At 35.4% G+C, this 23,890-nt stretch overlaps 5 protein-coding genes and 1 non-coding gene across 7 annotated transcripts; 4 read left to right on the top strand and 2 right to left on the bottom strand.

The window, feature by feature from the left end:
- LOC132055427 (photosystem I reaction center subunit VI-2, chloroplastic-like) lies at nt 1–3,226 on the top strand. Its single transcript, XM_059447234.1, has 3 exons — nt 1–190; nt 641–767; nt 2,915–3,226. Exons 1-3 carry the CDS (start codon nt 60–62, stop codon nt 3,092–3,094), a joined length of 438 nt encoding a protein of 145 aa, XP_059303217.1. The 5' UTR covers nt 1–59; the 3' UTR covers nt 3,095–3,226.
- Nucleotides 2,390–2,461, top strand: TRNAD-GUC (transfer RNA aspartic acid (anticodon GUC)). The gene has a single exon. It is a non-coding gene; the product is annotated as a tRNA-Asp (tRNA).
- Nucleotides 2,956–7,268, bottom strand: LOC132055425 (rop guanine nucleotide exchange factor 12-like). Its single transcript, XM_059447233.1, has 8 exons — nt 6,886–7,268; nt 6,406–6,522; nt 6,080–6,234; nt 5,917–5,991; nt 5,554–5,814; nt 4,944–5,264; nt 3,255–4,369; nt 2,956–3,223 (listed from the first exon to the last, which is right to left on the bottom strand). The coding sequence occupies exons 1-7, from the start codon at nt 7,043–7,045 to the stop codon at nt 3,965–3,967; spliced, it is 1,494 nt and encodes a 497-aa protein (XP_059303216.1). The 5' UTR covers nt 7,046–7,268; the 3' UTR covers nt 2,956–3,223; nt 3,255–3,964.
- Nucleotides 7,269–8,664: 1,396 nt separating this feature from the next.
- Nucleotides 8,665–15,138, top strand: LOC132055422 (glyoxylate/hydroxypyruvate/pyruvate reductase 2KGR). 2 transcript variants are annotated; one of them, XM_059447230.1, is made up of 2 exons: nt 8,665–9,150; nt 14,321–15,138. In XM_059447230.1, exons 1-2 carry the CDS (start codon nt 8,719–8,721, stop codon nt 14,837–14,839), a joined length of 951 nt encoding a protein of 316 aa, XP_059303213.1. In that variant the 5' UTR covers nt 8,665–8,718; the 3' UTR covers nt 14,840–15,138. The 2 variants fall into 2 exon arrangements, with proteins under 2 accessions (XP_059303213.1, XP_059303212.1); XM_059447229.1 differs by lacking the exon at nt 8,665–9,150 and adding an exon at nt 12,059–12,589.
- A 1,377-nt stretch (nt 15,139–16,515) lies between these two features.
- On the top strand, nt 16,516–18,670 carry LOC132055423 (glyoxylate/hydroxypyruvate/pyruvate reductase 2KGR-like). Its single transcript, XM_059447231.1, has 2 exons — nt 16,516–17,064; nt 17,807–18,670. Exons 1-2 carry the CDS (start codon nt 16,651–16,653, stop codon nt 18,323–18,325), a joined length of 933 nt encoding a protein of 310 aa, XP_059303214.1. The 5' UTR covers nt 16,516–16,650; the 3' UTR covers nt 18,326–18,670.
- A 125-nt stretch (nt 18,671–18,795) lies between these two features.
- On the bottom strand, nt 18,796–20,118 carry LOC132055424 (uncharacterized). The gene is made up of 2 exons (XM_059447232.1): nt 19,692–20,118; nt 18,796–19,193 (listed from the first exon to the last, which is right to left on the bottom strand). Exons 1-2 carry the CDS (start codon nt 19,827–19,829, stop codon nt 19,044–19,046), a joined length of 288 nt encoding a protein of 95 aa, XP_059303215.1. The 5' UTR covers nt 19,830–20,118; the 3' UTR covers nt 18,796–19,043.
- Nucleotides 20,119–23,890: the final 3,772 nt, after the last annotated feature.

Here is a 23,890-nt window from a genome sequence, read left to right as displayed (position 1 = left end):
GCCAGCCCACAATCTGAATTTTGAAAGTAGTAGTTTTGTTAGTTTGCAGAGGAAGAGGCATGGCATCTTTGGCAACCCTTGCTGCAGTGCAGCCCACTACCAACGTCAAGGGCCTAGCTGGAAGCTCCATTAGTGGAACTAAGCTTCATCTTAAATCATCTCGCCTCAATTTCAAGTCCACTAAATCCAGGTAATTAAGTGGTAATTACAAGTTTAATTACTTAATTATATCTTCAACACGTCTCCTCACGTTTCTTGGCCAAACATGTAGTGCAATATAACTTTGATAGTGGGTGACGGTGTGACCGAACTCAATGTGTGACTAGAGGCCGAGTGAAGATTTTAATACGAACACAGGGTTTGATCCGAAGCTACTGGGCCCGTAGCTTTAAGGTTGTGTGACCACCTTGTCTGAAAGCTTAAGCCATTAGTGAACATCAATTTTAATAGTTATGTTGGTTGGAAGTTGGATTCGACTCATCCAATAAATGAAGGAACTTAAAAAGAATAAGTTGCACTTTTCATATAGGCACTGAAGACACGGGTTAAAAATGATACTGGATGTATTTATGCTTATACGCCGGGATTGTTTAGGTATATTGTGAATTGTGATGTGACTAATTACATGTTTGTATAATAGGGCTGGTTCTGTGGTTGCCAAGTATGGTGACAAGAGTGTATACTTTGATTTGGAGGATTTGGGCAACACCACTGGCCAATGGGACTTGTATGGATCAGATGCACCTTCACCGTACAACCCTCTTCAGGTATTTTTAAGTTATCAAGATTGCTTATTATTGATTGGAATTCAATTTTTAGTTCATTGGTATACTATGCTTGAGTAGTTGTCTTGTTTAAGTTTATTCAGATGGGGCATTTTGAAGGTATTGCTTAATAAATCTTTGTATGTCCCCAAAATAGAACCTAGAAGGTCATCATGTGTAGGTTGACTTCTTGTTGGAGGACATGTCAACTTTTATGTAAGTTGGAAAATACGGAGATGTTGATGCAAAAAACAAAGCAAGACGTACCCAATAAGCATTTCGCTGCAAACTCTGGTTAATGCGGTCTCTTATACACTGCAACGTTAGTTAACTAAACAGCGAAACTCTATCTAATAAATCTTTGTATGTCCCCAGAATAGAACCAGAGGCGAATCTAGGATTTAAAGGTGGCGGGTGCCATAATTTTTTTCAATGTACATCTTGTTAAGAACGTGTATTTGGGTCGGGTCCATCTCTTTTTAGTTTATTCGGATTAACTTAATAGGCTTTTTTTTATTTGCAAATATGAAAATTACATCTCAAAAATTAAAAAACGAACATAATTAGCATCTTAAATACGTAATCACACTCATTAATACCCATTTTCAGTAAAATCAACATTTTCACCAAGGGACTTGCATCTCTTATGTATATTAAAAAATTAATTTGCACATGTAAAATGACATCTTCAATAAGGGAATTACATCAATCAAAATATGAAAAATAATAGAAAAACTCTTCAATAGGTAAATACACCCTATAAGTAAATGTAGAATTAGATAAACTACAAGTTCTCAAAAATAAATCATAAATTTCATATTTTTTTCTAGATGTTTATGAAATTTTCATCACAATTTAAGTAGTAAAGTGATTTAAATTGAAATTATAAGTACTCCAATTCATTTCTCATTTTATCTATTGCTTATTAAGAGTGTCCCAGGTCAAATATAGACAAGTAAACATGGACGGAGGAGTAATAAACAAAGAAATTAAAAAAATTGAATTTTGATTTCAATCCAAAATTTCATTGAGACCCAAGTTTTTCGATTTAAATACTCACAAATTTGAGATTAAGAGAAATGTTTAATTTAAGGAATTTTGCAGATAAAATAACAGAAAAGAGGAAAGACAATATAAATAATAAAAAGATAAATAGAAAATTGGGAGGGCCGAAAAGGAAATTACTGGTACAAAAGAAGTAAAAAGCCCAAAGAAAAACGGGAGTCGGAAAATGTTCAAGTTAGATTCAAATTTGTATCTACGAGCCGTAGCACCTTTGTCTAATTTACTATTGAGAGTGGCAGGATCAAATAATTAACCTAATTTAAGCAAATTACAACATAAGTATATAAAAAATTTATTAATGGAGGGGGTGCCATGCCACCCCCACCCCAAAGGGTGGATCCGCCCCTGAATAGAACCTAGAAGGTCATCATGTGTAGGTTGACTTCTTGTTGGAGGACATGTTAACTTTTATGTAAGTTGGAAAATACAGAGATGTTAATGCACAAAACAAAGCAAGACGTACCCAATAAGTCTTTCGTTGCCAACTCTGGTTAATGTGGTCTCTTGTGCATTGCAACGGTTAAGTGAAATAGAACAGCTAAGCTTTTACTTACAACAAAGTCGTTGTAGTATAGTGGTAAGTATTCCCGCCTGTCACGCGGGTGACCCGGGTTCGATCCCCGGCAACGGCGTATTTTTTTTTTTTTTTTTTTTTTTTTGGTGTTTTAGTTTTTTTTTTGGTGTTTTAGTTTATTCATCGAACTAAACGGGAAAGTTAAAATAGGGTAATGGACTAACCAGCCTGCACCTCACCATTTATTTTCACTATGCTTATTATTTACGACATGTTTTTGACAAACTTTTCATACTGCATTTATTGGAGTAATATTTTGAAAAGCTAAAAGGAATTTGTTAGACAAGGTGAGCAGAATAGAATACCGTGGGTGAGAATATCTGTAACAATAGAAAAAAAGTTACAACAAAAGTTAACTTTTGTATGGTTGCATCTACGCTAAAAGAAAAAAAATCAGTTTATATATTCCCGTGATGTAATTTGTGATTCTGATTGAAGTTGGATAAGCATATTTTCAAGAAGCTCTATGCCTGAGTAATAACTGTGTCGTATACTGCTTTGTGTTTCGTAGAGCAAGTTCTTTGAGACATTTGCTGCTCCATTCACCAAGAGAGGTTTGTTGCTTAAATTCTTGATATTGGGAGGTGGCTCCACCCTCGCTTACTTCAGTTCCACAGCATCAGGCGATATCCTACCAATCAAGAAAGGCCCGCAACTTCCACCAAAGCTCGGTCCACGTGGCAAGATCTAATTGATTTCTGATCCAATTCTCAACCTTCAATATGTAATTGATGTATGTTTTCCCAGTTTGTGTAAGTATAGTTGAAGACTTTCCAATTACTACAAGTTATATCTTATGGTGAATTTGTAGCATTGCTTTCTTGCTTGGTTGGTGGCTTATGATATTCTACTCAAATTACTGGTATATTAACTACTCCCTCTTTCACAATTTATGTGACACTCTTTCCTTTTTTAACCGTAGCAAAAATTAATGTCACTTTTGTATAATTAGAAACAACTTAACTTAAAAATTCCCCTTTTATTATTAATGAAATGATTTATAGCCACACAAATATTTAAGGTTTGTTTTAGATTACAAAAACTTTGTGTCTGGTTTTACAGTGCCACGTAAATTGGGATAGATGGAATATTAATTTGTCTCTGGATGTCAGCATATTTCTGATATAGTCTCACGTATACTTTCTTTAGTTGATGTGAAAGAAAGATTTAAGATAAGTTTCTGGTGAATTAACGTATAACCAATAATTGATTGTGTAAACTGCAAACCAGATAGATTTCAAATTATGAACTACAGATCGTATTATTATTAATAGATCTGAAAACCAGAGGTTATTCAAGGTAAAAGGTCTGCAATTCCCATTGTTGTTCAACAACAAGGTGACATCTTGTACTGAGTAAACCATTTCAAGAACTTCCACAGGCCAATAGGTCTCTACTAACTTATCCCTAATTACAAAAGAGAATTAGCTTTAGTGAAATCCTAGATTGGTGTGATTTCATCTCGATATGTACACTTGACGCCGAGCTTTCTTAATTAATCTGATGGACACTCTGTCCGTCAGTCCTTAATTGCCTCTGATGAGTCAATCAGTATTCTCACTTAGTGGCGTGCTGTTGGACTTCTGGAACCAGCTAAATTCTCTAGGTAAGAAACTCTCTTGTTTGTAACTACATTTGGAGGTTTACTTAGGAGCTTTCCGTCACTTTCTTTGGATCGGTCCTCCTTCATATCTTTCTCCGTGTCATCTTCTCCTTCTCCCCAACCCATGAAATCAAGCAGTGTCATTGAATTAGGAGTCTCTCCAGAGTTAAGCTTCTCTACTTCTTCTTTATCATTATCTGATACTCCTAACGAGTCTTCTATAGGGAACCTCTTTACTTCTCCATTTGAAGGATTTTGGGCCAGATCATCTGCTTGTAGTACATCATCAATTCGCGACATGACTGTGTATGCCCTGCTTTCAATTATTCTCGAATAGCTTTCTAAAATAGCTTGACCGATATCCTGTAACATAAAAAAGATAATAGGCTATGACTTTTTGAAAGAACTGGATTTTCTATAAGGTCGAATCCTTCTGTGAAGTCATTAGGTTATCAAAGAAGAAATATGAAACAAATTTAGCCTATTTGGCCAAGCTTCTCCAAGGCCAAAAGCGTTTTTTTTTCTTTCAAAGTTGAGGTGCTTGACTAAGCTTTTAGGAGAAGAAAAAGTGCTTGAGTACCAGCAAAAGTTGTTTTTGAGAAGCTTAAAAAAGTAGCTTTTCCCCAAAACATTTTTTTGAAAGCACGTTGAAAATACACTTCGTCGCACTCTTTAAAAGCTTGTACAAACACTACTTGTTGCTGAAAAGCGATTTTCAAATTGATTAGCCGAACATAAACTGTTTTTTACCAAAAGTACTTTTTTGAAAAACAATTTTTAAAATAAACTGATTTTAGAAACCTGGCCAAACAGGCAGTTGAGACCGGGAAAAGGCGGATGGATGTTCTGAAACATTTCATAAATAAGCAGGGAAAATTGTCTAGACTCGTTAGAATATCAGTAACATGGAAGGATAATTAACACGGGCGCTTCTTACTCTATTGTACTGGATTTTGCTTATATCTAGTGATGACTGAGGAATTCCAGGGAACCGATGCTTAAGGATAAGCAAGATAGTTTCTGCTCTGTCTTCAAATAATTCTCTTTTCTCCATACTAACGGCTGAACTCCAGGCTGACTTCCCATCTTTTGCAGTCATCTTTCTTCTCCAAATAATTACGGACGCCTCAATCCTGTTCTTGAGGTCTAGAATTTTATGTTCTGAAGACAAGTCCATAGTCGAAAGGAAGTAGTCCGGATCAAAGTATTCATCCGTGATGCTCCTGTATATCGAGTCACCAAGACTCGCTCTCCCATTCTGAACACACACGAAAAAGAGTAACAGTAAATCAAGATCATACACTTGCAGAATAAATAATAAGAGGTGGAGCTAGGATTTTTAGTTTATGAGTTCGAACCACCATCCTTTTGGCTTACTGTTTTTTGGATAGATTATTTATACATATTAAATGAATTTCTTAATTCAATACAGGACTTTAGCCAAAGCTATTGAGTCCTGCCGAACCCATAGCTTCAAGGCTGGCTCGGCTCTTGCTTGCTATTAGTTATGGTGAAATGCTAGATTTTGTTTTTAATCTTTCTTGTACCTTTGGAAGGTTTTCGATATAATTTTCAGGAACCTCCATCTCTGTAAGCACTTGAGCATTTATAGCCAAGGCTGCTTTATGAACTTGGTTTACCGAATCTTTCTGAAATTGCAGCCATTTCCTTGTAGCATCGGACAAGCCATTAGGAGGAACCTTAGGGGTAGGTATCCACCATTTATCATCTTTCCTGCTGTTTTTTCCTTCATCGTCCTTGGATGTATAAGAGATTTCACTTTGGTCTTTAAAACTATCTAAACAATCCTGTTATTCATAAAACCAAACATAAGCATGACTAAGCGCAAACCGAACCAAAAAAGAAAATGAAAAGCAAAGCAAAGCAAGGAAAAGAAGTTTTCTCTTTACCAAAAGCATTGCATCAAGTTTGCGTAATGCTGGAATGTTCATTTGAAGATCGGTTCTCTGCTTCGTCACCATAATCTGAAAATAAGCATTTGGGATCTTGTTAGTCTGTTATTTACATTACTTGATATATGTGAAGAAGAATTTTCCAAGGAGAGGCGTATACATCCATGTTTGTTCCGTCTTTTGATTTTTGTTTAGAAGCAACAAATTCAACAATATGATCTGTAACAGATAAAAGCCAATCAATTTCTTTTCTCCACTTGGCTTTTGTTTCTGGTTGCATGGGCTCTAGTCTCTTCTGTTCCCCAAACGCCGAGGCTGCACTTTTTCAAAAGAAACAAAAGATAAGGAAAACAAATGTAAACAACGAAACCTTCAAATGATCTCTGGAGAAAAACAGTCACACAAAGTAACTAATACATAAATGTTTTTGCTTATATTCGTAACACAACGGTATATACAGATGAAAATGTGAGGGGATTCAAATACCTGCAAGGTTTGTGATTGCATTTGACAACGCCAATGCTGATGAAACACCCTTTCCTCCGCCAGACATATCCTCGCCAAGGAGTAACTTGGCAAATTTTTCCTTCATCAGCTCCATATCTGAATAGGAATAAGAAGAGCAAGTTCGTCAAAAATGTGGTCAGACAAAAAAGAAATAGAAGATTATAAACCGCAAAGTTTGATAATAGAAATCCAAGCAAAATCATTTCAGCCAAAAAAAAAAAAAAGCGAATTCCAATAAACCCCAAATGGCAATATATTCTGGCTTGAATACATATCTTTGCAAGCAGGGATGGAGCTAGGCGCGCAAAGGGATCCATCCGAAAAGGGATACCCAAATGGCATTTAAAAATTAGCCATTTATGAGTCGTGAAGAATATTGGCAATCAGCTAAGTCTTTATTATAATCGACCGTTAAACGAATGAAGAAAAAAACTTGACAAAGAGAAGAAGATGACTTGCCTGAATGCGGGTTATTGTTCTGGTTGATGGGAGCAGAGGCAGAATCGTCGGCTTTATTGCGTGCCTTGATGGTCTCTTTACGGGTAAGTTTCCACCCATTAATTTTTTGAGATTCAGAAGACTGAATCTCTAATTTCTCTTCCTCTACTGCTCGAACCATATTTTTTTTCTGATTCAAGCAAAAATAATATTAATGTGTCTTATGCGACGGAGTTTGAGACCATAAAACAAAAAATATGATATGATATGGAGATGGATGAACAAAATGGAAACTTTTTTTAAGAGAAGGAAAAGGGGTTCAGCAGGCGTTGATAGGAAGAGAAAAAGAGACGAAGCTTTTTTTGTTGTTGTTGATAGAGAATGAAAGAGTCTTTGATGTTAGTTCTCTGTTTTTGTGAATGGTTGAGAGAACGTGGGGTGCATGTTTTTCTATAATGAAGGATGAAGACAGATCACTTCTCTTGTTTAGTTTGGCGAATTTTTGAAAATTCTCCTCTTTGGCTTATGCTTTTTGTTTTTAGAGAATAGCATTTTTGGTTTCTCAAGATTAATTTTAATTTGTCCTTGTAATTTATGACTTAATAAATTTAATATTTAATTAATTCAAATGTGCTTTTGATCCCTTTATGCAAGAAATTTATCATATTGGAGCATATTTATAATGTTACCTTTGAGTCAATTATGGAATAACAATAAAAGTTTAACATAACATATGAGTAAATTTAGCATAAAACGTGTATTAAATGATGGAACGATAATAATTTTAAATTTTTTATTAACATTCTACACAAAGGGATCAAAAGACAACATTTTAAGTAATTTAATGTGTTTGATGAGATGTTGCCACTTGGAAGGATTAAAATTAAAATTTAATACTAATAAAAGGACCAAAAGGATTATTAACCTTGTTGTATTCTTGTCTTATTCAGGAGAACATCGCTGAGACAAACGGATGGCTGAATATTAATGGCAGGCCTTCCCCTCCCCTAAAATAAGAACCGAGATAAGGTCAAATATGTGCAGAACTGCCGCAAAAAACATGTACTTGTAATTTTTGTCTGCAATAATGAAAAATAAGGCCTTTTTTTCTCCTTATTATTGGACTATTCAAATACGAAGTTGGTTGAAAAAAATAGGAGGTGGTAATATCCTAAGGTGACGAAAGGCCTTTTACTTTATACAACATGATGCTTCGCACGACTTCTGTGTAAACAACCCCCACCTTATGATAATCATGCGTTTAACTTCTATTTACGAATGGGCAAAAAAAATATGTTAAATTATTAGGTAATTAGACATAGTAATAAATCTTAATTGCATTATGTTTCTAGTTGTTATTAAAATTCCATTACATTGGTATATAACGAGAATATAATTGAGCTCACATGTTGTGAGGGTCTCTTACTTATATCAGTAGATCATAAATCTTTGTGACAGGACGCACTTAGTTCCAACGGCAATGTTAAGAACAAAATTTATAGAAGGCTAGCAAAGGACCAATCCACCATACATACATAGGGAAGTCACTTGCAAAACACAACTGGGTATGCAAGTTCACGGCCAACTTTTTTTACAAATGTTTTCCTCTTAACAAGTCAACTCCTTGGTGCACATTTCTTGCATTCTTCCATTAGAATTATGATTAAATAATAAATTCACCTAACAATAAATACTAGTAAATTAACTTATATAACCGAGTGACAAATTTTAAATAAATTTTTTAAAAAGCCACATGGTTCAAGCGACTCTCACCTACCAACGTAAGTAGTGAGATACAAAAATAGAGGGATACGCTCTCAGCCATTCTCTAACTTTCAAATACAAACACAAGCAATGGAATCTATAGGCGTATTAATGACATGTCCAATGTCACCATACCTTGAACAAGAGCTAGACAAGCGGTTCAACTTTCTCAGGCTCTGGAAATTCCCTGAAAACCAAAAAAACCACTATTTGAAGTTGCATTCAGAGTCTATCCGAGGTGTCGTTGGAAACGCAACAATCGGAGCAAATGCGGAGCTAATTGGAGCATTACCGAAGCTGGAAATTGTTTCGAGTTACAGTGTGGGATTGGATAAGATCGATTTGGGACTTTGTAGGGAAAAGGGAATTAAGGTTACTTATTGTCCTGATTTGATTACTGATGACGCTGCGGATACTGGAATTGCTTTAATTTTGGCAGTTTTGAGGAGGATTTGCCAGTGTGATCGGTATGTTAAGAATGGGCTTTGGAAGAAGAATGGTGATTTCATCTTGACGACCAAGGTCCTTCTCTTTCTCTCTCTGTCTCTTCACCAGAAGAGTTTCCTTTTCATTTTTTTGCGCGGATTGCCCTTCTTTTGGGGTGGTCTTTAAATTTTGCCCCTTATATTTGTGATCTTTAAATTTTATCCCCCATATTGCTAGTCTTTAATTTTTGTCTTTCGCGTTGCAACCCTGAGCTTCACGTAGAAATCATGAAGTTTTGGATTCGAACCCCCGCTCAAGCATAAATTTTAAAAAAAAATCGCAAGACAAGGTTTGGGTCGCGTATATGCCGGACCCGGCATACACTTGTTAAGGAATAACCAAAGTAATGTCGGACCGCATACTCATGCCTTATGGGCAAATTTGGCATAAGTATCTCGGGTCCGATAACTTTGTTATTCCTTAACAAGTATATCTTGGGGTCAATACTTATGGGCGATCTTTTAGTTAAGCCTTAACTAAAAGTCTTTTTCCTAGTTATGCCTAAGGCATACTTTTTGTTAATGCCTTAACGTAAAAGTTTGCCCCATAAGGCACTTTTCCTTATGCGAAAACTTCGCCTTATAAGGACATACTTTTAGTTATGCGCAATGGGGCGGTACTTTTAGTTAAGGCATAACTAAAAGTATGCTCCTAAGGCGGAACTTTTCATGCTCGCTAAGGCGAAACTTTTCCTTAAGGCATAAATTTTGCCTTATAAAGCGGAACTTATAGTAATGCGGGTTCGGCATAACTTTAGTTATTCCTTAAGGAAAAGTTCCGCCTTATGGGGCATACTTTTAGTTATGTCTTATGGGGCACACTTTTAGTTAAGGCATAACTAAAAGTTTACCTTGAAAAGTAAAATATATATATATATATATATATATATATATATATATATATATATATATATATATATATAAGCCTCGAAGGCAAAGGTCGTCCCATCGGCAAACTTTTGGTTAAACATAACTAAATTCTGTACAAGATAGCGAAATTTGAGCTGAACTCGCTTGCGAATTTTTTTAAAATTTTTAACTGAGTAGGGATTCGAACGTGGAACCCATGATTTTAGCTGAAGGGCAAAATTTAAAGATTACAAATATGAGGGACAAAATTTAAAGACCACCCCAAAAGAAGGGCAATTTTGCGAATTGCCCTTTCCTTTTAGATTTTTGGCCCAAGTTCTGGTCTGGACCAGACCGTCCATATATGTGTTGGACTAGTTTTGGACTCTAAAGTATGGGCCTAACAGCAGATCCACATGATTAAGATCCTGTTTGGATGGGCTTAAAAAAAGCAGCTTATAAGCTGTTTTAGATAAGCTAAGTTAAACGGGCCCAATTAATTTTTTGGGCTTATTTTAAGCACAAAATGGCTTTAAGCTGGCCAGCCAAACCATTTTTTTGCGCGGATTGCCCTTCTTTTGGGGTGGTCTTTAAATTTTGCCCCTCATATTTATGGTGTTTTAAATTATGCCCTCATATTGCTGGTCTTTAATTTTTGCCCTTCGCATTGCAACTCTGAGCGTTCACGCAGAAATCATGAGGTTTTGAATTCGAACCCCCGCTCAAGCATAAATTAAAAAAAAATTGCAAGGCAAGGTATGGGTCGCGTGTATGCCGGACCCGGCATACTCATGCCTTATGGGCAGACTTGGCATAAGTATGCCGGGTCCGGCATAATTTTGGTAATTCCTTAACAAGTTTATGCCGGTGGGGGCATACTTTTAATGGGCAAACTTTTATGCCGGACCCGGCATAAACTTGTGAAGGAATTACCAAAGTTATGCCGAACCTGGTATACTTATGCCAAGTCTACTCATAAGGCATAAGTATGTCGGGTCCGACATAACTTTGGTAATTCCTTCACAAGTGTATGCCGGTGGGGGATTAGCGAAATTTAAACTCTACCTTGCGAATTTTTTTAAAATTTTTGACTGTGTGGGAGTTCAATCTTGGAACCCATGAATTTTAGCCGAAGGGCAAAATTTAAAGATTTTAAATATGAGGGGCAAAATTTAAAGACCACCCCAAAGAAGAAGGAGACAGTGCGAATTACAAACCTCAAAAAAGTTGAAAACGAACATAGGCAACTTATAAGCCAATCCAAATGGGCTCTAAGCTGATCCACGTTCTCGTGATATTTGTCATTTTTTACTTCATTTTTTATTATTTTATCATCAATAATTAAAATATAAATTCTGTGTGATGTTAAAACAAAATGTTATGCACTTATCTTTAAATCTACTATAACTATATTAGCATATTGTTTGTCTGAAACAACAAATAATTTAAATTGGTAACATTAAATACCTTTTTTAATATAATTTAAATACTGTAAATTCATAGAAACAAGATAATCTAAGAGGTAAAAAAAAGAAGAGAAAACGTAACTTTTTCTCTATAATCGTGGTGTTTGGGTCAATTGTGCACCTCGATTGATTTTATGGGGTATTTATTACCTCCCACCGGCCGCCAGTACAAATACGGGGTAATTTTGTCCACTGAAGTTTAGGAAGATTGAAAGAAATCCGGTACTTTTTTTGCCTAGGCTATAATCTAAACTTAAAAATTCATAGTTGGATTTATCACTGTACAGTGCGCACGAGGTAGCATTTTTCCATGTCATAAAAAAAAAATACATGATTCTCACTCCACTTTATCGACAATAGGCCACACTCTTGGACGCAAAAGAAAAACGTAACTTGTCAGTTGTAGAAAAGAAAAAGTTAAATGAAATAAATTTGATGAAAATTATAGTAACTCACATAAATTTTAAAAACCTCTTTTTTTTTTTTTTTTAAAAAAAAAAAAAAAAAAAAAAATGTGGAGTTGAATTATGTCGAATAAAGTTTATTCTATGTTACCGAACATCGTACTTTAATTTGATTTTGATAAAATACATGATAAGAGTTAAAACAATATTCTTCTCCAAAACAGAAGAAAAAGTCACCACACATCTTACGCAAGTGATCAACCCATTAAATAAAAGAGTCCACTTGTATCATCACTCTTCACCCTCCACACACAAGAGAACAAGAAACAAGAAAATGGAAAGCATCGGAGTGTTAATGGCGTGTCCCATGTCATCCTACCTAGAACAAGAACTAGACAAACGATTCAACCTCTATCGCTTCTGGAACTTTCCACAGAAAAACGAATTCCTCACTCAACACGCCAATTCCATCCGTGCTGTCGTAGGCAACGCTTTTGCCGGCGCTGATGCTGAACTTATTGACTCCCTTCCTAAGCTTGAGATTGTTTCGAGTTTCAGTGTTGGTTTGGATAAGATTGATTTGAACAAGTGTAAAGAGAAGGGGATTAGGGTTACGAATACACCTGATGTTTTGACTGAGGATGTGGCTGATTTGGCTATAGGGTTGATGTTGGCTGTTTTAAGGAGGATTTGTGAATGTGATCGCTATGTTAGGAAAGGCTTGTGGAAGACTGGTGATTTCAAGTTGACTTCTAAGGTGACCCAATTTTGTTCCTTTTTGCCACTGTTATTTCGTTTGATGCCTACGAAAAAGGCACAGATTATTGAAATACTGAAGCTTAGGGCGGAGCTAGTAGCTTTGGTCCAAACCCTGTATTTGTATTGAAAATTTCATTTGAATATGTCGAAATTATTACTGTAATTTAGAACCCAGTAACTTTAAGGACTAGAATCCAAATACATAAACTTCAAATATTGGCTCCGCCTCTAAATTGCTACTTGAAGCAAAAAGATGGGAAATTTAGCTATAAAGAGACGAAATTATTAAGTATCTGTGAATTCTTGGTTTTACTGGTGTGCTAGAAATATAAGCTTGTTGCCTGAAATCAAGTTCTTGTACTTTTCCTGTCCGCTTATGTAAAGGAGATGATTTCAGCTTTCCGGTATATGTAAATTCAACAGTATTGGCACCTACTGTGGGATTGAATTGTGTGCCAAGTATGTTTACAGACTCTAACCTATGTCAAGTTATCTTATTGTTTGCATTATTGGAATTTTAATTTGCTTGAGGCCAATGAAGTATATAGCGGTTCTGGATTTCATAGGTTTTATATTGTCAGTTGTCGCTTTGTTCTTGACAAGAAAATATGAAGAGTGTAAATGAATACTCTGTACAAGATAGATTGTTGTGTCCTTGCTGTAATTTCTCTTACTATCTGGTCTTACTGTTTTACTAAGGGAGCCTATTGTTTAATATTCACCTTTGTTGTTTTCAACCGTTTGATCCTTCACTGCTATGTGTAAAAAGCCTCTCTGTTTCATTAGCACATCTGTGGCAATATGTATATCCTTGAATTGCTCGATGTCTTAGATGAGCCTCAATAGTCGTCTATAACTTGTGCTCATTTTAGAGGAGCTATTCCATAATCGCTTTTTATAGTGTTGCCTATTACGTTTCTGTTTAATGTACTTCAAGTAATAGTATGGCTGTGATTACATGCAGCAAAATCAAAGCATTTTTTCATTTGCACAAATTGATACTCCCTCCGTTTCATAATAAGTGGTTCTTTTAGCTTATGCATACCCCTTAAGAAAATGCTCACTTTTAGAAAATTAGGAGTGTTTTTATTAACTTACCTCTAATTAAATGCCTAGAAATTGTCACCATTGTCCAAAAAAAAAAAAAAATCAAAAAGAAAAATGCCTAGAAAAAGAAAAGCTACTTAATGATTCTTGATTACGTAAATATGGGTAATTTTGGAAGAATAAGATCAATTCCTTCTTGAAATCCTAAACACCACTTATTTTGAAACAAAATGAAAAGCCTAAAACACCATTTATTTAGAAATGGAGGGAGTATTGAATACCAGTAAGTTTTGGCTAGCGGATAACTTGAATTTCCTTGGAACGAAACTGTAAAGCATATCATGTCACCATATTAGTTGTAAGTATTTTTCTTGGAGGTGGTGTCACATTAACTGTGAGAAGCTATGGTCACCAGACTAGCAACTTCTGGTTGTTCTTAATGAAACTTTTAGGAGCCTTTTTCTGCAGTAATACTCTTGTTATATCTGGCAAATGAACTGAGAAAAATGCAACAGAATCATTCATTCTATTATGTATTTCCCCGAGATTCAATCTTTTTCCTAAAGTTAAGTCAATAAATTTCCGATCTTGTATCTTCTTTCTATTTGGCTGAATTGTATTAACTTTTGGCCGCTGGGATTTATTTTAATCTCTACCTAATTCTCTTCTATCTCTCTTGCAGTTTAGTGGCAAATCAGTGGGTATTATAGGATTGGGGAGGATTGGCTTGGCTATTGCTAAGAGAGCAGAAGCTTTTGGCTGTCCAATCAGTTACCACTCAAGATCAGAAAAGCCAAATACAAATTACAAGTATTACTCAAGTTTAGTTGAGTTGGCTTCCAATTGCCAGATTCTTGTTGTGGCATGTGCACTGACTCCTGAGACTCGTCATATTGTCAACCGTGAAGTCATGGAAGCTTTGGGACCAAAGGGGGTTCTGATTAACATTGGTCGGGGTCCTCATGTAGATGAAAAGGAGCTTGTATCTGCTCTTCTTGAAGGCCGTTTAGGGGGTGCTGGCCTTGATGTGTTTGAGAATGAGCCTGAAGTACCTGAGCAGCTCTTTGGCCTTGAGAATGTGGTCCTATTGCCTCACGTAGGCAGTGGCACGGAGGAAACACGCAAGGACATGGCCGACCTTGTACTTGGGAACTTAGAAGCTCACTTTCTGAACAAACCACTGTTAACTCCAGTGGTTTAAGTATATGAATGGCTGCTATTAATTATTGAAGGTTACATTTTGCTTCAGCAACTAGGTTCACACTTCATATAGCAGCTCATTGTCTCCTGAACTTTCGAGCAATATTTCGTGATTGTTTGGGTTCTTCAACTTGCTGTCACTGTTTGCATAGGACTATTTCAATCTTATTGTCTACTTATCATAAATAATAACTTCAACGATACCACATTGACAGTTTAATGGGAGAGCTCAGTAGAGAATCCGTGATCAAACTGTCCTGTAATAGTTTTACAAGGATGAGGGGAAGATATTATTACTAATTCAGATTGTCGTTTCAATCTTGAAAAATTGATGCTTGCTTTGAAAATTTCAACTTTATCGTTCAAACTATCTGTATATACGTTGGAAGTTATCAAATTGTCTGAACATGGAAACTACGAACCAAAACTGTTGAAATTCTGCGTCGAAACCCCCATATACTTGATAACAGTAAGTATAGTAGAAAGAGTTAAATATTTCAGAACCCATTCTATATCTGTCAACTTAATTACAACACTTTGCGCTGTATGTTGCTGTTCTGTTTGTAGCACAATCTCCCATTCTTCCTCTAGCTAAATTTGACATGGGTAAATCTTGGTACTGTATACGGTAAAAATCGAATTAATGCTAGACCGGTGAGACCGGGGATCAAGGGAAGGAAGAAACAAGCACGAGCGCTCGGAACCATTGCATCAGAAGTGGTTGATCAGAAGAAGTCGGAGGAAAATCGTAAGGTCCGATTTATTCGGGGCAAACTCCTCATCACAGCCAGTCCGATTTCTCCATGGCCGAGTTGATCATGGCCATTAGTCCGGTTTCTCCATGGCTAAGTTGATCGTGGCCGTTAGTTCGGTTGATCAGTTATTCAATTGCCACGTGTCAAGACCGTTCTGCCACATAATGCTGCCAATCGTAAGGGTGTGATCAAGGGAAGGAAGAAACAAGCACGAGCGCTCGGACTTTCTTTCGGACGGGGGTCATCGAAGTGGTTGATCGGAAAAGTCGGAGGAAAATCGTAAGGTCCGATTTATTCGGGGCAAACTCCTCATCACACACATTGATCATAAACGTTAGTATCGTGGCCGTTAGTTCGGTTGATCGCTTATTCAATTGCCACGTGTCAAGACCGTTCTGCCACATAATGCTGCCAATCGTAAGGGTGTCAGACCGTACGATTCAACCTTATCCTTTTAAAGCTTTCTTTATTCTAAAAGGGCTTTATGTTGTATGAAAGACCCATAGGGCAAAACTATAAATAAGGGACATTTTCCTACTTTTAGAGGTTAGCTTTTTTTGATCTAATATTGTAATAGAAATTATATTGAAGCGCTCTCTCTCTCTAATTTTGGTCCGATTTACATTTAGCTTAATTCATCCATCCAATACGATATAGTACCATAATATACATCTATATTTAGCTTGAACCTATAATATCAACATATTTGTCCAAGTTATTAACACATATATTTATATATATAAGTCACTGTACACGAATCCACATATATCTTCCCTCAAAAACCAAAATAGATTAAAGTTTTCACATATCCTATAAAATTCAACTTATTACCTAATTTCGGCAAACACATCGTCCAAGAAAAAAAAATTAATTCTTGAATAACATAAAACAGGTTTCCAGGTTACTAAACACCAAAGGGGATCTGAGTACTAGCAAAAAGAACTCTTTTGGTAGGGTATGTTTGGTGGGCAATTGAAAATTAGTTGGACCAATAGGTTACAAATTAAACACAGGTCACAAAATTGAAGTGGAGCTCAATTTGTCCTGGTAAGCTGAAATGGAAGGGATAGGGGTATTATTAATGCGTCCATTATCCAATTACATCCAACAACAGCTAGCCAAACGTTTCACCCTCTTCAAATACTGGGAAATCTCTGATTCTCTCAAACTACACTCCGATTCCATCAGAGCAGTGGTGGGGAATGGAGTTCAGGGAGCAAACTCGGAGTTGATCGACTCGTTGCCCAGATTGGAAATTGTATCTAGTCACAGTTCAGGGCTTGACAAGATTGATTTGGTGAAATGTAAAGAGAGAGGGATTAGGGTAACCTCCAGTCCCGATGCTCTCACTGATGATGTTGCTGACATGGCCATTTTACTCACTATTGCAACTTTGAGGAGGATTCTTGAAGCTGATCGGTTTGTCAGGAATGGGATTTGGAAGGAAAAGGATTTCAATTTGACAGCTAAGGTGCATCTTTTAGCCTTTAAAGTTTGTGGCTTTGATTCATTGACTAAATGTTGACAGCAAAATATCTGTAAATAACTGACGAGCACTCATAATATTGGCTTTTGTTCGAGATAAACGATGTTCTACTTTGGAGTCATTCATATTCTTTCCATCAGCAAATATTTCTCTATGTGCCCTTGGCTTTAACGTAGCTCCAACATGGTTTGAATTAATCCTTGGCTTTAACGTAGCTCCAACATGGTTTGAATTAACATGTGGATCCGGTATTTAAGTTTTATGGATTCAACATTTAAGGTTCTTAGCATTAAACCCATTATATTTTTAAAGTTATGAGTCCATATCTACTATTTGACGTAATATTTGTAGATTTTGACATAAAATTATGCTCTACATTGAAAGTATTGGGTTCAGATTATGGACCCCGTGTCAATATGCTACATCTGACTCTGTTTGATGGACTCCATGTGTCAAAATACGTTGAGAAAGGGTCCAAATTATTCCTTTACTTTTGACTATAGTTCAAAATAATTATCCTCTATTTTACTTCAGGTTGTTCAAAGTATAACGGCGGGTAAAATTTAGATATTGCGTATGGTAAAGGGGTATTTTTGATTCTTTTTCCCTTATTTAAAGCTGCTCAATACTGAGTACAAATCTAGCCATATTAGATTTTGACTTTTTCCTTTCTAAGTTTTGTTTCTCCAAAGAGCTTATCTTTGTTTGGTCTTCCTTTTTGTTTCAGTTTAGCGGCAAATCAGTAGGTATTGTAGGCTTAGGGAGGATTGGTTCAGCAATTGCCAAGAGAGCTGAAGCTTTTGGATGTCCAATCAGTTATCATTCGCGTTCACGAAAACCAGAGTCAACGTACACCTACTATCCACATGTTATCGACTTAGCCTCCAACTGCCAGATCCTCGTTGTTGCTTGTGCCTTAACTGATGAAACACACCACATTATCAACCGCGAAGTTATAGACGCCTTGGGTCCAAATGGAGTTGTTATCAACATTGCAAGGGGTTCTCATATTGATGAACCTGAGCTGGTAGCTGCTCTTGCAGAAGGAAGGTTGGGAGGAGCAGGGCTTGATGTTCTTGAACACGAACCTGAAGTGCCCATGCAGCTAGCTAGACTTGATAATGTTGTGCTATCACCTCACACGGCAGCTGGTACTCTGGAGACGCGTAAGGACATGGCTGATCTCGTGGTTGCAAATTTGGAGGCATACTTTTCGAACAAGCCATTACTAACTCCTGTTATTTGAGACTTTCTGGTAAAGGTTTGATGATCTTGAACTTAGTTTGTGGTTGATTCTTCTACTTCTATTTTCATCGTTTAGCAACATGCTAAGTATGTCATTGGTTCAAGCATGTAAAATTTGGGCATGCTATGCTACTCTTTCTTGTGCTGATTGGGAACATTTGAAGATGGTTGGTAGTAGTACAAGTGAGGTGAGGTATTTGTTGCTCATCATACTATGTGATTCTAGTTTGTCGCCTTGGAGAATGGTATTGTGGTTCTGAGAGTGTCTACTATTTGTTAAATGCCCAATGAGGAGGTTGAATTTGTATAGATGATCTCTTAATGAACCTGAACTATGCTAATTGGCGCATTGGCTACGAGGTGCACACAAGCTAGTCTAGACACTACCGTTATTAAAAGAAAAATATAATCAGTGTAGTTCAGATTTCAGAAATAGGATATTGAGGAAATCTAACTTTTCGCTCTAACAAGTGACAAAATCTGTCCTCCTCGACTATTCAAAAGTTCTCCTTGATATGGGGCAGCTCTTTGATACAAGGGACATGAGTTTAACAGGGGAAACTTGATTTGCCCATATTCTCATTCAACTAGTGGAATATAAACTAGTCTGCATCAGGTTTGTGTGGAAATTGGCTAAAATTACAAATTTCCAACCCTCTAACAATGAAGCTATTAAGCTAAGAGTAATTACAAGTACTGTTTTCACAATCAAAAGCTCATTAAGGGGGAGAAGTGGCTCCTTTGAAGATGAGGAAGTTGAGAGTCTCCAAGGTGAAATAGATAAATGTTCCTTTAGTATGAGTGAAGAAACAGCCGAATTTTGTTCCCACCACGCACTGCCACCCACCCCCATATTGTTTGTCAAACTCCTGCATACAATCGAAAATTTTCAGGAAAATGTGTATAAAGATGTAACCAACATAAGCTGTCAGAAAAATTTACTTAAATTATAGTATATCTTTAACCCCCTGACGTGTATCCTAATTCTTTTTTATGCCCTAAAGTCCACACACGTGACAATCTGATTATAATTTTATGCCCCAAAGTCCAACCAAGTAAAAATTCATTTTGATAGTGAATAGATTTTTTCAACGAACTCAAGACATCTGCAGGTTCTTTTACCATATGGAGAAAATGTATCTTTGATCTAATTCAGTCCTAAAAAATTAGCTCATAAGACAAGAATTGCCTAATATCATATGAGGGGAATAACTCATTCTCCTAACCAATATGAACACTTAATAACCCCACGTTTAGAATTAGACTGGAACGTGTACAACACAACATGAAGACCGAAAATTGGGCAACCAAGAAAAGGAACTAGTCTTCCAAGTCATACAATTCAACTAAAAGTCGACAGAAATTACCTTCTTTATATGAGCAGCGATGGATTTGCAGTCCAAAACATCATAAACATCCAAAGCTTGAGAAGCCCATCGCATGGCTTGGATCTGCATCTTCACTGGCATATCTGTATCTTCAATCACACCTTTTCCTTCCAACATTTTGTCAATTGCTACTCTGTATCTCTCTCTCTGTCTATTGCTCTGAAGTAGAAGATCCCAATTTAGCAAGTGGAATTGGACTGTATATAACTAGTTTTGGTGTTTTAAAACCAAGAAATGAAGAAAGGAATCTTCCTCTTTCTCTTTCTCTAAGCAAGAATAAGAAAGGAGTGATTAGAACACTAAAAATGATCTGTCTACAAAATTAGCAAATCACTCCTCCAAATCCCTTATTTCAGCAAAAGTGTAAAGGTGACATATTTTATCAGCATCTTGGTGCTGACACATATGACCGTGTCTTGTTCCTACTTACCAAAAGCACATTTTGACCTTACTCTATTTTTGAACCTTCTCTTTCTTCGTCATGCCCTAGTGGATAACGATGTTGACGATAAAAGCTGATAAGGACTAAACTTAATCGTGCTTTCCATATCTATCTCTTTATTTGCAGCCTTAATTTTCTTCAATTATATAAGTACATATATAGTATTATAGCTGAGGAATTTCATGCTTACAATATTTTAAAACTGTAATCTAGTAAAAAAAATTGGAGCCTCAAATTATAGAATGATGCTAGTATCTTTTTGAATTTTTAAACCACATGGTGATTTATAAGCATTGATTATATTTTAAGACACTTGAAATAATATTCAACTTAATAATACTTTTTATTTTGTAACAATCAGTCAATGTATCCCTTGATTTTTACGCACTTCATCTCTTTCAACCTTTCAATTTTATCTCTCCTTCCGATAGTCCCACCATCCAATAATTTGCAAATTTCAGCGACCTTCTGCAACGAGAACCCAATTTGTCAATCAAATTATTTATCGTGGTTAATAAAAATAGTTGTCTCAAATTATTTGTCGTTTTAGAAGTTTAAGGGACAATTAATTATAATTTCCCCATATTACCTTGATAGAATTTTGTCATTAATGGGCATGACACATGAATAGAGTAAACATTTAATGGAGAGAGATTATAAGTAGATATAAATAAGGATAACATAGTCAAATACCCTTCCTAATTAACTATTTCTTACGGAACGTGTAAAACAAAAAAGCAATAAATAATTTGAGACATAGGGAGTACCAACAATGCGACACAACTTGCTTTCGTCCTTCTTTCCTACATGTGCTTTAGCTTCATCAACGAGAAATCCTCTGCAATTCAATTTGCACCATTTCCCGTTTTATACACCAAATTCCAAGTGCATTATAGACCAAACTATTTCTTCACTGCCCTCATTCTCTTCAATTCCCATCATCCTTTTGTCATAGGGACAAAGCATAAGAGTTAATCTAGTTCATCTTGATCGTTAGTCATTCAATGTTAATCTTGATGGGAAGTTCACATCTCATGTTTATTGTTTCTAAAATGTCCCTTTGGTTCATGTAAATATCCCCACTCGAACCAAAGCTTTACATCTCAAACTAATTAATTCACGGCGAAGCGGCCTTTTTGGTTATATTAGGGGCAGAGATATTTTAATTTGTTCCAAACAGTATCACCGGATACAATATCATAGAAATAATTTATTAGACATGCACACATAGATAATAAGCAAAATGAAAATATTAGATATAAACTAAAAAACTTATACTGTTTGTTATTATAGTCAAACAATTTCCCAATGGAGCATCGTCCGGTTAGGCTAAACTTACATCTCGAGCTGGTTGATTTGTGTTGAAGCTTCCTTTTATTGGACAGTTATCAAGCAATCAATCCTTGGACACGTCATAAGCTCAATTTATCTCATTACTACTTGCAACCTATTGAAGGGCACAACTAACTCACCATGGGAGGATTTAGTTTAATTGTGTTACTCACTTAATCAACGATTTTCTCGGTGTTATTGATAGTAATGATAATTTTGGTATTTGGCATAAAATCAGCGTAAATGTCACTTTCATTTCTTAAAGTTCATGTTCTGTCAAACATTTTTAAGCAAATTTAATAATTAGTCAAACATCTTCAAGTAAAATAGAACTAATGATACGATAAAAAAGAGATACAAAAAACAATAATATATTATAAGTAATTCAATTTCATTTATATGTCTATTTCAAAATTAAGTACTTACATACCCACAATCCATACTATGAAAATCTTACACAATTAAATTTGACTTCTCCAAATGTGGGTCAATTTTAGATTTGACCCAACACAAAGCGATGCCTATTTTACTTAAAGATGGAAAGAGGCGGGGCAGCAGTGGGCAAGTTTTGTTTTAACCCTTGAAGATTTTAACTCGCCTAATATAATAATTTTTTTGGTTGTCAACCTGTCCGCACAGCATAAACCTGCACCGCCTTGTATAGAATTTTTTTTTAATTATATATATTCAATTAAAACAAATAAACTTTAACATTTCATTTTTCTTAAAATGGAGAGTTTAATTGAAAAATTACTTAAGAAGTTTTTTGTTCTCTTTACTACGGATGTAAAAAAGTTTTGCTAGACATCATTAGTGAATAAAAAAAAACAAAAATGACGAGAGATTTGAATCATCGACCTTAACTGTGAAAGATAAAAAGCTTATCAAATGAACTGGTTTTCAAGCTCACTCCCATTTTTCACTTACTTAAGTTATCAAGTATATTAAAATAATGTCTTTCTGAATTCTTATTACAATCTCTTTCCAATTAACTCTTATATGGTAGACTCAATTTCTTAATCTCTTTCCAATTATTTCTTGTATAGTAGAAAATTTCTTAATCTTGAATAGTAGATTTAACTTTATGACTCGCACATTACATAACAATATTTTTACATGCAAAATAAAACAGCAAACAAATATGTATAATAATATTGTTGGTGTACCAACAATCGTTACAACCTGGTGAAACATTTTTCAGTTTTCACCTTTAATTTTAGCTATCAAAAAGTATACTGCTCATACAAACGACTTCTCCTCAACTGATCATCGTTGAAGGTTACCCACGTGTGACAACTTGTTTGTATCATAGTTCAACCGCGAAATTTCAGCAAACCCGAAATCCACCCCGATTTAAGAAATAGTCCCAACCCGACCCGCCTTTTTGATGAACTCCGTATAGGTGGTACATACGAGAAAAAGACAAAAATGGTCCCCTATATTTGAGGGTAGGTTCAAAATAACCCTTTAAGTCTGAATTTTGATCTTTAAGTTTGCGGTTAACATTTTGATTTGAACCTAGTTAGATTTGAACAATTTATGGAAAAAAGATTTAAACATAAGCACTAAGAAATTTTCATCAAATCCTAAAATATGGAACACAAAAATTACACTAGACACTAAAACTAAAACGATATTAAAAATAACACAAATACACCTCAAAAAATAAAATTGATAAAAAAGTTATACATTTAAATGTGAGTTTTTGATTTGAACCTAGTTAATTTTTAATAAATTTATAGATTTATTTAGTACTACATATTTTTTTGAACCTATCTGAAAAAAAGAGGCATCATTTTTGTCACCGTCTCTCGTACATACCCGCTACTCAAGTCATTTAAACATAACACCTCTTTTATTTCCATGAAAACATCATTTCATCTCTAGTCTCTACTGTCACTCCTACTCCAAATTCCCCTCTATCTATCACCGGCGTTACAATGAGGGTAGTGGCACCTACATCCCCATCATCATCACCATCACCATCACTAAGAAATTTTCATCAAATACTAAAATATGCAACACAAAAAATTACACTAGACACTAAAACTAAAAAAATATTAAAAAATAATAGAAATTACACCTCAAAAAATTATACCAATGCACGCTTTAAAAAATTAAAAAATATAAAAAAGCACAAAAATTATACATTTAAATGTGAGTTTTTGCTATTTTTCTTTTCCCTTTATGGTTCTGTCAAATCTAACCAACAAGGTTCTCTAAAAATAATTGGAAAATATCAACAAATACAAAAATCATACATTTAAATGTAAGTTTTTGCTAAAATTATTTTTTTCGGTCAAATCTAACCAACAAGGTTCAATAAATATTGAATGGTTAATTTTTAATAAATTTAAAGGCTCAAAATTATTTAGTACTACATACTTAAGGGACTATTTTGAAC

The sequence above is a fragment of the Lycium ferocissimum genome, chromosome 5 (genome assembly GCF_029784015.1).
Source record: "Lycium ferocissimum isolate CSIRO_LF1 chromosome 5, AGI_CSIRO_Lferr_CH_V1, whole genome shotgun sequence".
Lineage (NCBI taxonomy): Eukaryota > Viridiplantae > Streptophyta > Magnoliopsida > Solanales > Solanaceae > Lycium > Lycium ferocissimum.
Note: the sequence above shows the minus strand (reverse complement) of the source record. Positions and strands in the feature narration are given on the sequence as shown.

What these genes read in the sequence shown, in the direction of transcription:
- LOC132055424 (XM_059447232.1), bottom strand. Translation starts at nt 19,829, where the DNA reads ATGTTGGAAGGAAAAGGTGTGATTGAAGATACAGATATGCCAGTGAAG. An exon ending in TCGCTGCTCATATAAAGAAG is followed by an intron (nt 19,194 to 19,691) that starts GTAATTTCTGTC and finishes GATTGTATGCAG; the next exon opens with GAGTTTGACAAACAATATGG.
- LOC132055423 (XM_059447231.1), top strand. Translation starts at nt 16,651, where the DNA reads ATGGAAGGGATAGGGGTATTATTAATGCGTCCATTATCCAATTACATC. An exon ending in ATTTCAATTTGACAGCTAAG is followed by an intron (nt 17,065 to 17,806) that starts GTGCATCTTTTA and finishes TTTTTGTTTCAG; the next exon opens with TTTAGCGGCAAATCAGTAGG.
- LOC132055427 (XM_059447234.1), top strand. Translation starts at nt 60, where the DNA reads ATGGCATCTTTGGCAACCCTTGCTGCAGTGCAGCCCACTACCAACGTC. An exon ending in TTCAAGTCCACTAAATCCAG is followed by an intron (nt 191 to 640) that starts GTAATTAAGTGG and finishes TTTGTATAATAG; the next exon opens with GGCTGGTTCTGTGGTTGCCA. An exon ending in CACCGTACAACCCTCTTCAG is followed by an intron (nt 768 to 2,914) that starts GTATTTTTAAGT and finishes TGTGTTTCGTAG; the next exon opens with AGCAAGTTCTTTGAGACATT.
- LOC132055425 (XM_059447233.1), bottom strand. Translation starts at nt 7,045, where the DNA reads ATGGTTCGAGCAGTAGAGGAAGAGAAATTAGAGATTCAGTCTTCTGAA. An exon ending in GAACAATAACCCGCATTCAG is followed by an intron (nt 6,523 to 6,885) that starts GCAAGTCATCTT and finishes ATTCCTATTCAG; the next exon opens with ATATGGAGCTGATGAAGGAA. An exon ending in AACTTGATGCAATGCTTTTG is followed by an intron (nt 5,815 to 5,916) that starts GTAAAGAGAAAA and finishes TATGAATAACAG; the next exon opens with GATTGTTTAGATAGTTTTAA.
- LOC132055422 (XM_059447230.1), top strand. Translation starts at nt 8,719, where the DNA reads ATGGAATCTATAGGCGTATTAATGACATGTCCAATGTCACCATACCTT. An exon ending in ATTTCATCTTGACGACCAAG is followed by an intron (nt 9,151 to 14,320) that starts GTCCTTCTCTTT and finishes TCTCTCTTGCAG; the next exon opens with TTTAGTGGCAAATCAGTGGG.